Genomic DNA, 13,735 nt, shown 5'->3' on the forward strand with positions numbered 1-13,735 from the left:
GACGCCATTTCCCCATTACAGAAACAATGAATGTGACGTTAAATGGGGGAAAAAAAGGAAGAGAGAGAGAAAAAAAAGTTAAGCCTCTCCTCTCACTCTATGCACCCCTTCCTAATACCCCTTCCCTAGCCCTTTTTGGTGCAACAACGTACCCCACGGGGACGGTGATCTTACTGCACTTGAGAGAAAGAGAGAGTCCTCAAAGAACAGCAAAGGCCAGAGACAAGGCCTGGGCGTGGATGGGGGATGCAGACCCTCCCTGGTAACAAGAGAAGGGCAAACTCCAACCGCAGGGAGGTGATGCCACTTGTGGGCTCTCAGATTGGAGAGGAGCGAGCTGAGTGACGGGGCCTCGCGCGCTGCTGGGTGGCGGGGGAAATCGTGCGTGCGGAGGTGGAGGGGAGGGTCCTGTTGAACTCCCCGCCAGCCCGGGGGCGGAGAGGGGGCTGTCGGAGGGCGAGCTCGGCGGTGACGCTGGGCCGTCACGTGACCGGGAGCTGCAGAGCGACGCAGCCTTCGGTGCAGTCGTCACTCCTGCCTGGATACCAGCTCCCCGCTACCCTGCGCACGGCGGGCTGGCTTCGGGCCCGGGGAAGCGGAGCAGGTAAGGGCCTCGCGCGCGCCGCGGCCAGGGCAGCAGCGGACCGCCGACCCAGAGGGGCGGGTTCGGGGGTGGGGGACAAAGCGGGCTCAAGTTCCCTTAGCCTGCGCTTGGATTCTCCAGAGCCCTCCTCCTCCTGCCTACGTCTGTGCTGGGGAACCGTGGGCTTTGACAGGGCGGATGGTGGGGGGAGTGTCTCAAGAGGGAAATGCAGAGATTAAGATGCTCCATCCTTTCTGACTGTAATCACCGACCACACACGTCCGCTCCGCTTCCTGCTCCTTTCAGTGGAAGGGACAGGCCACAGTGGCGTTTGCAGAGAAAATGGTGGGCCTTGGTGACTGGACGGCGGGGTTAGTGCGGGTGACGGTCTCAAAATATGGGCAGGGATGTTTGATAACCGGGTTCCTAAATCCAGGAAAGCGAGTATTGAGATTTGTGTCCTGGCTGCTGATTCAAGCACTCAGCGCCTTTACTCTCTCCTGTCTGACGACAGTCGTTCGGTGTGGCACTGTTGGTGGTGAGGCGAGGGAAGAAGTCGAGGAGAAAACTGCACAGGATCAGCGGAGGTTAGTGTGGGCACGAGCACTCGCTGCGAACCGTTGAAGTTCTACATGAATATTCTCAATGACAGGCACCGCTATCCGGTGGAGTATAAGGGGTGCTATCGGGGGCTTTCCCTAAACTGCCTTTACTTACCAAGCTTGGGCTTTTTAACTGAAATTGCATGTTGAAGACCAGTAAATACGGCAGCTTTTATGGATGCTTTTTATAGGTGCTTTTATTTGCACTTTAGACAATATTGGGAAAATACAAATTGTCGTATAAAGAATTACCTTTTTTTTTTTTTTTTGGAAATAGCCTTTGCGAGGGAGGCATGGTGATTCTGCAGAAGTCAAAGCCTCACCCACCCCCCTTGTCTCCTTTGCTGGAGACTCCTAGAGATGGGTTTAAGGAGAAATAGATGGCAGTAGGCTGTGATCCTAGAACATGGGATCTGGGGGCTTCCATCTGTTTTCGCATTTTTCAGTTTTCCAGATTCCCCCCACCTGTCTGCACACCCTGGTGAAGGAAATAATGGACTTTTGCGAGAAGCCCTAGAATCCTACAAGTGGTTTTAGAATAATTTGCCTGTCTCTCTTCTTTTTCCTGCACACTCTCCCCCCTCCCCAGCCTCCTGTTTCAGTACTGGAGAAGCCTTAGGTTTTGCTTACCAGAGAACAAGTCTCTAAATCTGATGAGGCAGGTCCCGGGACCCATTTCTTTCTTAGGTGCTGGGATGTCACAAGCACTCAACATTCACTTTCCCCTGTTTCTCTTTGTTCCTAGATCTTCCCATAGGCCCACAGTAGGGGTGTTTACCCCCTGAAAGCACGAGAAAGTGGGAGACGGGCCCGGAACCCTGGAGGTTGGTGTGAAGGTGGGCAGCGCCTGGGGATAACAAGAGAGGGTGAGTGCATAAGGTGGCTGAGACTTGAGAGGGTCTCAGTGGAGGGTACTTCTGCCTCCCCTACACTATGCCAGATTTCTACAGTGTTGCCACCCCCGTCTACTGATTTCAGTGCAGGAAACAGGAATATTGGGGGAAAGGGTGGGTTGGAGTGTGACTGAGAGAAGACTTGAAAGGAGGGACCACAAGATACTAGCAAATGCGACATGGGCTCTCCCAAGGCAGGGGCTGGGTGCTTGTCTGATCTGTGAAGGACTCAGTCTCTATTTCCTGTTTGTTTACTTGTCCATAGGTCTGCCTGCAGGTCTGAAAGGTTTGAGATCACTGGACACAAAGAAACAAGGAGGAAATTATTCCCAAATGATATAGACTGGTAAGAGGATTGGGACCACCCTGGATGTCTAGGGTGGGTTGCTGGAGATCAGTGTCCATCCAATCAGGTCAATATCCAGTCTAGAGGATCCTCAGCCTCTCCCCTTTGCAGTCACCTTTCCCTCCATCCCTGTCACTTAACCCACCCCTTCACCTTTATTTTGGTACAGGGAATGGGGTGAACTGGAGGAGACAGTGAGGTAGTTTGCTAATAATATATATGTCATCAAGAACAAAATCTCCACTCCTGTCTGTCCTTCCACTTGCCTGTCTGTCTCCAGGTTCACAGATCTCATGAGCTCCTAATCTATTTTAGGGTATATCTCCAATCAAGAGAAGGAAAGAGGAGGGAACTGCCTTGACCATTGCAGGTTGGTATGAGGGTGGGGACCTGTGGGATTGATGACTAGAGTAGGTCCAGTAAAAAAATCAAGGTCCGAGTGCTTCCCATTCATAGTCAGCCCTACCACCATCCTTTCCACTGTTCATTTTGTATAAGGACATGTGTATGAAAGTACCTTGGGGGAAATTGTTGGGCACTAGGGAAGATGGGGAGGAGATGAAATAAAAGGGGTGGAGAGAGAATTTGCTGATCATCGTCTTCCCCCATCAAGTACATCATTTCTACACTTTCCTGTCCTTCTGTGTATCTGTCTGTATGATGCACAGAATTAGAAATTTTAGTCCATTTCCTTCCTCCACTTCTAGGTCCACCTCCAGTGGCAGCTGTAGTGGCCTCTGAGTGGCTGAAGACCAGCGCCCTCACAGGCCTACACCCAGACCTACTACTACCCTCTTTTCCCAGCCTGATTGAGCCCCTCTGTACCTTGTTCGTGCCATCAGCAGGGGTGATTACATGGGTCGTGTTCAGGAAGTGGGCTGGGTGACTGCAGGACTGATGATTTGGGCTGGTACCTGCTACTACATTTACAGATTAACCAAGGGAAGAGCCCAGGGTGTGAGGAGACTTGCCAGAAATGGGCCCAGAGTCAAGATGGAGAATATGGTTGGGATACAGAACCAGACCGTGGCCATGTGTGAAGCCATGGCTGGGACAAAGATTGAGACTAGACCCAAGCCCAATACTGGAGCAGAAACTGGAGCTGGAGGTAGGGCTGGGGCTGAAGTCGAGACTAAGGCCACTGCTAAAGCCAGAACCCAAGCCAACTCTCAAGCCAAGGCAATGGCTGAGGCAGAGACAGAGACCCAATCTGAGGCCACAACAATGGCTGAAACAGTGGTCATGACAGAGGCAGTGACTCTGACTGAGGCTGAAGCCTATGATGTGGCTATGAAAGAGGCAGTAACTCAAACTGACTCTGAGGCTGGGAGACTAGTCAAGAAAGAGGCAGTGACCCAGACAAAAGCCAAAGCTTGGGCACTTGTTGCTAGGGCAGAGACCAAGAAAGAAGCAATGACCCAGACCAAAGCAGAAACTCGTATATTGGCTGAAAAAGAGAAAGAGGTGAACAGAGTAATGGTGACACAGAATGAGGCCTTGGCAGTAACCGGGGAAGTGGCCATGATGGGTGCCATAAACAAGATTGGAATTGTGGCTGAGACCAAGGCAAGAGCCTGGGAAGAGACTGTGAGTGTGGCCAAGACTCAGCCTGAGGCCAGGTCTGGTACCACAGTTGATGCTAAGGGAAATCCTAATACCATGGCCAAAGCAGAAACTGGAACAGATATGAAGTCCTGTGCACTCTCTCAGGTTGTGGCTGAGAACCAGGTTGATAATGTGCTTGGTACTGGGGTTGAAGCCAAGGGGAATTACAATACCATGCATCAGGCAGGGTCTGCCACCGACATGAGGGCTTCTGTTCAGCCTCAGATTGTAACCAAGGCCCAGACTGAAGCCATGCGTGGGGCAATGGCTGATGTTGGGAGTAATGCCAATGTCATGTATAAAGCAGGGGTGGGGGCAGATATGAATATTTCTATACAATCTCAGACTGTGATCCAGAGACAGGCTGAGACAATGTCTGGTGCTAGGGTTGATGATAGGGGAAATATCAATGTCATATATAGGGCAATGACTGGAGCTGACATGTGGGCTTCTGCTCAGCTTCAAGCTGTAGCCAGTGCTCAGGCTGAGGCTATGTTTGATGCCAGGGTTATGGGTAGAGTAAATCCCAATTCCATATCTAAGGTGGGGTTTGGGATAGACATTGAGTCCTATACACAGCATCAGCCTACAGCCACGGTCCAGGCTGATGCTTTGCTTGATGACAAGATTAAGGCTCAGGGCAATGCCAACACCAAGTCTAAAGAAGAGGCTGGGACAGACACAAAGGCACAGTCTCAGACTTCTACCAAGAGCTACGCTGAGGCTCTACCTAGTACTAGAGGTAAATCTAAGGGCAAAGCCAAAGGCAAGTGCAAGGCAGGGGTTGGGACAGATGTGAAAACCTGTGTGCAGCCTCAAGGTGGGGCCAAGACCCAAGCTGATGTTCTCCCTGATTCCAGGGTTGATGGCAGGGGTGATCCTGATGCCATGTCTATGGTAGAGGCCAAGGCAGAACCCAGGGCTGGTGGTCAGCCTCAGGATATGGCCAGTTCCCAGGGTGAAGCCATGCCTGGTACCAAGAATAAGGTTCAGGACTACCTCAATACTATATCTAAGTCAGGGGCTGGGCTACATACAAAGAGCTCTGCCCAGCCCCAGGCTATGACCAATACCCAGGGTGAGGCCTTAGCTGGTGTCAAGAATAAGGTTCGGGGCAATCCCAATGCTATGTCTAAGGCAGGGACTGGGCCAGACACAAAATTTGACTCTGCCCAGCTTCAAGCAGATATAATCGGCTCTCCTCAGCCCCAGGGTGTGGCCAGTTTCCAGGGTGAAGTTTCACCTGGAACCAAGAATAAGGTCCGGGGCAATCCCAATGCTGTGTCTAAAGTATGGACTGGGACAGATACAAAGAGTTCTGCCCAGCCCCAGGCTATGGCCAATTTCCAGGGTGAGGCCTTGCCTGGTGTCAAGAATAAAGTTCGGGGCAATCCCAATGCTGTGTCTAAGGCAGGGACTGGGCCAGACACAAAATTTGACTCTGCCCAGCCTCAAGTGGATACTATAGGCTCTGCTCAGACCCAGGCTGTGGTCAATTTCCAGGGTGAAGCCTCATCTGGAACTAAGAATAAGGTCCGGGGCAATCTCAGTGCTGTGTCTAAAGTATGGACTGGGTCAGATACAAAGGGCTCTGCCCAGCCACGAACAGATACAACAGGCTCTGCTCAGCCTCAGGCTGTGGCCTGTTCCTGGGGTGAATCCTTGCCTGCTACGAAGAATAAGGTCCGGGGCAATCCCAATGCTATGTCTAAAGTAGGGTCTGGGCCAGATACAACATGTTCTGCCCAGCCTCAAACAGATACAACAAACACTGCCCAGCCCCAAGCAGTGGCCAATTCTCAGGGTGAGGTCTTGCTTGGTGCCAAGAGTAAGGTCAGGGGTAATCCCAACGATGTGTCCAAGGCAGAGTCTGGAACAGATATAATGGGCTCTGCTCGGTCCCAAGCTGAAGCCTTATCTGGTGCCAGAAATAAGGTCCGGGGCAATCTCAGTGCTGTGTCTAAGGTAGGGCCTGGGTCAGATACAAAGAGCTCTGCCCATCCCCAGTCTCCAGCCACTTCCCAGGGTGAGGCCTTGTGTGGTACTAAGAACAAGGTCCGGGGCAATCCCAGTGCTGCGTCTAAGGCAGGGTCTAGGCCTGATACAAAGGGCTCTGCCCATCCCCAAGCTGTAGCCAATTCCCAAGGTGAGGCCTTGAGTGGTACTAAGAATAAGGTCCGGGGCAATTCCAATGCTGTGTCTAAGGCAGGAACTGGGTCAGATACAATAGACCCTGCCCAGCCTCCAACAGATAAAACAAGCTCTGCTCAGCCCCAGGCTGTGGCCTGTTCCCAGGGTGAGGTCTTGCTTGGTGCCAGGAGTAAGGTCAGGGGCAATCCCAATGCTGTGTCTAAGGCAGGGATTGGAGCAGATTCAATAGGCTCTGCCCCATCCCAAGCTGTGGCCAGTTCCCATGGTGAGGCCTTGCTTGGTGCCAGGAGTAAGGTCAGGGGCAATCGTGTGGCTGAGTCTAAGGCAGAGGCTGGAGCAGCTCTGATGGGCTCTGGCCAGCGTCAGTCTGTGACCCATTCCCAAAGTAAGTCTGGGGCAAAGGACAAGACTATACATAAGTCTGAGGCAGAAGCCACAGGAGATGTCTCTGTAAAGCCCAAGGCTAAGGCCACACCCACTTCTGAGAGTGAGGATGGGGCAGACACTCAGGCCTACGGGAAGTCTCAACCTAAGGTCCACGACTACTACTGGAGTGGTATTGGTGTTGAGGACTGGATTGCTTCTGAGCGATGGATCAAATTTAGGTTTCAGGCTAGGGATGGATACTGGGAGAATAGCATGTCCTGGGCTGATGATGAGAATGAAACCAGTGTTGAGTCCTGGAGTGGGGCTCGGAGTGAGAATGAGGTTGGTATTCAGTCTTGGGCTGGAGTTGGGGACCAGGCCAGTGGGGGCCTCTGGGCTGGGAGTCATGCCAGTCAACAGTCCTGGGCTGGAGGCCAGGCCAGTGGAGGTTACTGGGTAGAGACTGGGGACAAGGCTGTTGGAGGGTCCTGGACTGTGGCTGAGAACCAGGCAAGTGGGGGTTCTTGGGCTGGCACTGGAAACCAGGCCGTTGGGGTTCCCTGGGCTGGAGCTCAGGCCAGTGAGAGTTCTTGGGCTGGGGGCCAGACCAGTGGGGTATCCTGGGCTGGGGGAGAGGCCATTGGAGTGTCCTGGACTGTGGTTGAGAACCAGGCCAATGGAGTGTCCTGGGCTGGGGCTCAGGAACAGGCCAGTGGAAGGTCCCAGGATGGGACTGGGATTCAGGCTAATGCAGGGCCCTGGGCTCAGGCTACAACTGGGAATGTGGTTAATATTGGGTACTGGGCTGTAGCTGTGGACCAGGCTACTGGTGGGTCCTGGATTCTGACTAGTGATCTGTCTGGTGGTGCGTCCTGGGTTGGGACTAGTGATCTGTCTGGTGCTATATCTAAGCCTAGACTTCAGGATCAGGCCCATGAAAGTGTGTCCTGGGCTGGGGCTGGGCTCGGTCCTGAAGGTCAGTCCAGTGGAAGGGTCTGGGCTGGCACCACAGACCAAGCCAGTGGAGGGTCCAGGCTGGGGCCTGTGGATCAGTCCAGCAGTGGGTCCTGGGTTATGGCTGGAGAACAGGCCAGTGAAGGGTCTAGGCCAGGGTTTGCAGACCAGTCCAGTGTTGGGTCCTGGGCTGGCACTGGGAACCAGGCCAGTGAAGGATTCTTGGTTGGAGCTGTGGATCAGGCCAGTGGAGGTTCATGGACTGGGACTGTTGATCAGTCTGGTGGTGGGGCTAAGCCTAGATTTGAGGATCAAGTCAGTGAAGAAGGATCTTTGGCTAGTGCTGGTGGCCAGGCTGGTGGAGGGTCCAGGTCAGGGCCAGAAGACCAGTCCAGTGGAGGGTCCTGGACTGACTCTGGGGACCAAGCCAGTAGAGGGTTCTTGGTTGGGGCTGTGGACCAGGCCAATGAAGTGTCCTGGGCCGAACCTGGACATCAGGCTGGTGGTGAGGCAAAGCTTAGATCTGAGGATCAGGCCAAATCTGGAAATGTGTCTTGGGCTGATAGTGGAGGCCAGGTTAGTGGAGGTTCTACATTGGTGCCCAGGGACCAGTCTGTTGGAGATTCCTGGGCTGGCATTGGGGACCAGGCCAGTGGAGGACCAAGGCCAGTGCCTGAGGCTCAGTCTACTGGATGGTACTATGCTTACAGTGGGAATCATGCTAGTGTAGGAGGGTCCTGGGCTGGGGCTGGTGGTCAGGTCATTGGAGGACTTGGGCTAGGACTCATGAACCCATCCAGTGGTGGGTCCTGGGCTGTTACTGGGAATCAGGTCAGTGGAGCATCTTGGGCTGGGGCTGTGGGTCAGGCTGTTAGCTGTTCCAAACCTGGATTTGAAGATCAGGCTAGTGCAGGAACATTTTGGTCTAGTGCCGAGGACCAGGCCACTGGAGGGTCTAGTCCAATGTCTGCAGATCAGTCAGATCAGTCCAGTGGCGGGTCTTGGGCTGGTGCTGGGAGTCAGACCAGTGGGCAGTCCTGGGTTGTGGCTGGTGATCAAGCTAGTAGCTGTTCCAAACCTGGATTTGAAGAAAAGGCCAGTGCAGGAGCATTCTGGTCTGGCACAGAGAACCAGGCCACTGGAGGGTATAGTCCAGCACCTGCAGATCAGTCAGATCAGCCCAGTGGTGGGTCCTGGGCTGGTGGTGGGAGTCAGGCCAATGGACAGTCTTGGGTTGTGGCTGGCAATCAGGCTGGTAGCTGTTCCAAACCCGGATTTGAAGAGCAGGCCAGTGGAGGGGCGTTCTGGTCTAGTGCTGAGGACCAGGCCACTGGAGGGTCTAGTCCAGGGTCTGCAGATCAGCCCAGTGGTGGGTCCTGGGCTGGTGGTGGGAGTCAGGCCAGTGGGCAGTCCTGGGTTGTGGCTGGTGATCAGGCTGGTAGCTGTTCCAAACCCGGATTTGAAGAGCAGGCCAGTGGAGGAGCATTTTGGTCTGGTGCTGAGGACCAGGCCACTGGCGGGTCTAGTTCAGGGTCTGCAGATCAGCCCAGTGGTGGGTCCTGGGCTGGTGGTGGGAGTCAGGCCAGTGGGCAGTCCTGGGTTGTGGCTGGTGATCAGGCTGGTAGCTGTTCCAAACCCGGATTTGAAGAGCAGGCCAGTGGAGGAGCATTTTGGTCTGGTGCTGAGGACCAGGCCACTGGCGGGTCTAGTTCAGTGTCTGCAGATCAGCCCAGTGGTGGGTCCTGGGCTGGTGGTGGGAGTCAGGCCAGTGGGCAGTCCTGGGTTGTGGCTGGTGATCAGGCTGGTAGCTGTTCCAAACCCGGATTTGAAGAGCAGGCCAGTGGAGGAGCATTTTGGTCTGGTGCTGAGGACCAGGCCACTGGCGGGTCTAGTTCAGGGTCTGCAGATCAGCCCAGTGGTGGGTCCTGGGCTGGTGGTGGGAGTCAGGCCAGTGGGCAGTCCTGGGTTGTGGCTGGTGATCAGGCTGGTAGCTGTTCCAAACCCGGATTTGAAGATCAGGCCAGTGGAGGAGGCTCCTGGGCTGGCAGTGGGAATCAGGCTGGTAGAAAATCATGGGCTGGGTCTAGGCCTGGGAAGGAAGCCAGTAGAGGGTCTAGCTTGGGGCCTGACGAGCAAGCAAGTGGAGGGTCCTGGGCTAGGGCTAGAGACCAGACCAGTGGAAGGTCTCAGGTAAGTGCTGGGATGGAGGCCAATGAAGCATCCTGGCTTGGGGCTGGGAGTGAGGCTAGTACAGGATCCTGGTTCTGGAGAGGGGAAGAGTCTGGTATTGTGTCTAGTCCTGGAGGTAAAAATGAAGCCAGTATTGAATCCAGCTCAGGGGTTGGGGAAGAGGCTGTCATTAGTTCCAGATTCAGGGCTGAGAAGAAGGCCAATATTGGGTGCTGGATCAGATCTAATGAAACCACCTGTATGGATTCCTGTTTGGGGGCTGAGTCTGGGACTGAGGTCAGGCAGGAGTCTTGGCTCTGGGATGGAGATGCAGCCACTACAGGGTCTAGGCTTGGGGCTGGGGAAGAGGCTGACATGGGGTCCTGGACTTTGGCTGAGGATGTAGATGAGGATGAGGTAAGTAGAGCATCTAGCCCTGATATCGAGGAGATCAGTTTAAGATCATTGTTTTGGGCTGAGAGTGAGAACAGTAATGAATTCAGATCCAATCGTGAGAAAAATGTCAATTTTCAGCAGGGGGCTGAAAATAAGACCAGCACCAAGGATAAGCTTGAGGCTGCTGGTGGAGTCGATGTAAAGTCTTGTTTCTGGGATAGTAATGAAAACAAAAGTGAGGAAAAATGTGTACCTAAGACTAAAGCCAAAAAGTCAGCAGAATCAAGAGTCACATATCCATCCATGGTTCCTGGGGCAGGAATGGGGTCATGGGCGGGAGCAATGATCTGGACAGAAATGAAATTTCCATACCAAAATGAGTCTTGCTTCCCACCTGAAGATGAGCTCAGAAAGCAGATCAGATCTGGGGAGAAAATTCAGCCCTGGGCCTGCCGCTGTAAACGTGAAACTAACATGGATCCACGAGAGCTTGAAAAACTTATTTGCATGATTGAGATGACTGAAGATCCTTCTATTCATGAAATAGCCAATAATGCTCTATATAACAGTCCTGACTACCCATTTTCCCATGAAGTCATTCGTAATGCAGGTAGAATCTCAATTATTGAAGGCTTGCTCAATAACCCCTACCCCAGTGTTAGGCAGAAGGCTTTAAATGCACTGAATAATATCTCGGTGGCTGCTGAAAATCATCGGAAGGTTAAAACATACTTAAACCAAGTATGTGAAGACACTATCACCTATCCCCTGAATTCAAATGTGCAGCTGGCTGGACTGAGATTGATAAAGCACCTGACTATTATTAGTGAATATCAGCATATGGTTACAAATTACATTTCAGAATTTCTTCGTTTGTTAACCGTGGGAAGTGGAGAAACTAAAGACCATATTTTGGGAATGCTTTTAAATTTCTCTAAAAATCCATCTATGACAAAAGACTTGCTCATTGCCAATGCACCAGCATCACTGATTAATATTTTTAGCAAGAAAGAGACAAAGGAGAATATTCTTAATGCTCTTTCACTATTTGAAAATATAAATTACCATTTTAAAAGAAGAGCAAAAGTATTTACCCAGGACAAGTTCAGTAAAAATTCCCTTTATTTCGTATTCCAGCGGCCTAAAGCATGTGCCAAGAAACTTCGAGTCTTAGCAGCAGAATACAATGACCCTGAGGTGAAAGAAAGAGTTGAGCTATTATTAAGTAAACTCTAATTAGTTGTAGTTTTCCAAACAAATTTGAGTAATATTGTGGTTTTGTAGCCTGGAAGTAATGCACATTGTAAATTGCATTATAACTTCTAAACTGATGTTGCTTCTGATGGTCTATAGCTGGACCATTTTATGAACACCAAATGAATTCAAACTTGTACTGAAAATACATGTGTTGATTTTTTACCCTTGTCTGGATTGAGATATTTTTGGTATGCTTCATGAGCAGAAACTGAACTGATTTTTCATAAGTAAGGTTATCTTTGGTCCTTTGTGTGGACTTATGTTTATACATTTGAGACTTTATTTTTATGTCATCAATAAAGTTGTGTGTTTTAAGCAGAAAAAAAGACACGTCTTTGTCCTTGAATTTATGCCTGTTTGGAAAGGCAAGATGTATGGAAACAAAAAGATATGAACAAAACTCAAGAACCTCTGATAATGGTCAGCTGTTTCCTATTAGTGCTTAGAGGCAGCAGAAACTTCTGCAAGCAACGGTGGTCAGGGAAAGTTTTATAGAGGAGGGGACACTTAAGGAAGCTGGGCATGAAGGATAGGATAAAAACAGGCTGGCTGGGCACTGGAGGAGGGAGGAAGGACGGGAAGAAGGGCATGGAGGTGGGGATCTTGCTCCAGAGAGGAGGCTGGCCTGCCTGGAGTGCAAAGTGTGGGAGGGGAGTGATGGGAAATACAGTCCAGCACTTGGGGTGCGTCCCATTCATGGGGAACCCTGATTTCTAAGCTGAGATGTTTGCATGTTACTCCAGCCACCTCAGGGAGACACCAAAGCCTCTTGTGACTAGAGGAATGACAGGATGAAAGGAAGGCAATGTAGCTGAGTTGTGTGCAGAATGGGTCAGAGTTGGGGTGGAGACAGGAGTGGCCACTGGAGGTTGGAACACTGGTCAGGACGTTAGCACCATAGTTCAGGTATAGATGCTAAAGGCGTGAGATTTCACTGCTGGCCATGGGAGTGGTGAGAGGAGGAAGGAAGTGAGAGATGCTTTGAATGAAGAAGTGCTGAAATCTGTCCTTGGGACATAGAGAGAGGGACAGGTATTTTAGGGTCCTGAGGGTATTTGCTAGGAAAACATCCTCTTTCTTGTCCAAGTCTGGTGTCTATGGGAGTGAATACATCAGTTATTATTTTGAAATAAGAAGGAAATATAATAGAAGAAAGAATATTTTTTAGTGCTTTCGTGAGATTTCTTTTATAAGGTTGGTTGTGGCAGAGCCTTTATGGGACCATGGAAAAGGCTGTTGGCATCCATACTGGTGAGGATCCATCTCTCTTCCACCCCAGAGTGTGATGAGAATGTGGGCGGGGGGGGGGGGAGGAACACCCTCAAACTGTGCTGGTGGGAGGGCACTTGGTACAAGGGCCATTTGGATACATGTTTCAGAAGCTTTCAAGATGTGTGTGGTCTTTGACCCAGTAATTCCACTTCTAGAAATTTATCTTTAGGAGATAATCGAATAATCAACTTGTACAAAGCTGTGCATCTTTTCATTTTTAAAAAATTTTTATTTAAATATAGTTGATTTACAAAGTTGTGTTAATTTTGCTGTAAGCAAAGTGATTCAATTATATATGTGTGTGTATATATATATTTATTTTATAAAGATTTTTATTTTTTCCATTATAGCTGGTTTACAGTGTTCTGTCAATTTTCTACTGTACAGAAAGTTGACCCAGTTACACTTACATGTGTACATTCTTTTTTCTCACATACATGCTCCGTCATAAGTGACTAGATACAGTTCCCAGTGCTATATAGCAGGATCTCATTGCTTATCCATTCCAAAGGCAATAGTTTGCATCTATTAAGCCAAATTCCCAATCCATCCCACTCCCTCCCCCTTGGCAACCATAAGTCCATTCTCCATGTCCATGATTTTCTTTTCTGTGGAAAGTTTCATTTGTGCCGTATATTAGATTTCAGATATAAGTGATATCATATGGTATTTGTCCTTCTCTTTCTGACTTACTTCACTTAGTACGAGAGTCTCTAGTTCCATCCATGTTGCTAAAAATGGCATTGTTGGGTTCTTTTTTATGGCTGAGTAGTATTCCATTGTGTGTGTGTGTGTGTATCCCACCTCATCTTGATCCATTGATCTATCGATGGACATTTAGGTTGTTTCCATGTCTTGGCTATTGTGAACAGTGCTGCAATGAACATACGGGTGCATGTGTCTTTTTCAGGGAAAGTTTTGTCCAGATATATGCCCAAGAATGGGATTTCTTGGTCATATGGTAGTTCTATGTGTAGTTTTCTAAGGTACCTCCATACCGTTTTCCATAGTGGTTGTATCAGTTTACAGTCCCACCAACAGTACGGGAGGGTTCCCTTTTTTCCACACCCTCTCCAGCATTTGTTATTTGTGGACTTATTAATGATGGCCATTCTGATTGGTGTGAGGTGGTACCTCATGG

General features: G+C 50.5%; 1 protein-coding gene across 6 annotated transcripts in view; it reads left to right on the forward strand.

The window, feature by feature from the left end:
- The first annotated feature begins 470 nt into the window (after positions 1–470).
- The window catches only part of ARMCX4 (armadillo repeat containing X-linked 4), a 28,248-nt gene continuing 14,983 nt past the window's right edge, over positions 471–13,735 (forward strand). For 2 of the 6 annotated variants that reach the window (XR_007132834.1, XR_007132835.1), the window contains exons 1-6: positions 471–604; positions 1,098–1,170; positions 1,931–2,051; positions 2,344–2,424; positions 2,740–2,794; positions 3,132–3,271. Coding sequence is in view for 4 of the 6 variants with exons in the window: in XM_047765082.1 (XP_047621038.1) it covers positions 3,280–11,301 (8,022 nt within the window). In the remaining 2 variants the exon portion in view is untranslated. Of the gene's footprint in view, positions 605–1,097; positions 1,171–1,930; positions 2,052–2,343; positions 2,425–2,739; positions 2,795–3,131; positions 11,593–13,735 lie in introns of those variants that run through there. The other 4 variants (XM_047765082.1, XM_047765084.1, XM_047765086.1 and 1 more) reach the window with 4 other exon arrangements.

This window comes from Phacochoerus africanus, chromosome X (genome assembly GCF_016906955.1).
Source record: "Phacochoerus africanus isolate WHEZ1 chromosome X, ROS_Pafr_v1, whole genome shotgun sequence".
Lineage (NCBI taxonomy): Eukaryota > Metazoa > Chordata > Mammalia > Artiodactyla > Suidae > Phacochoerus > Phacochoerus africanus.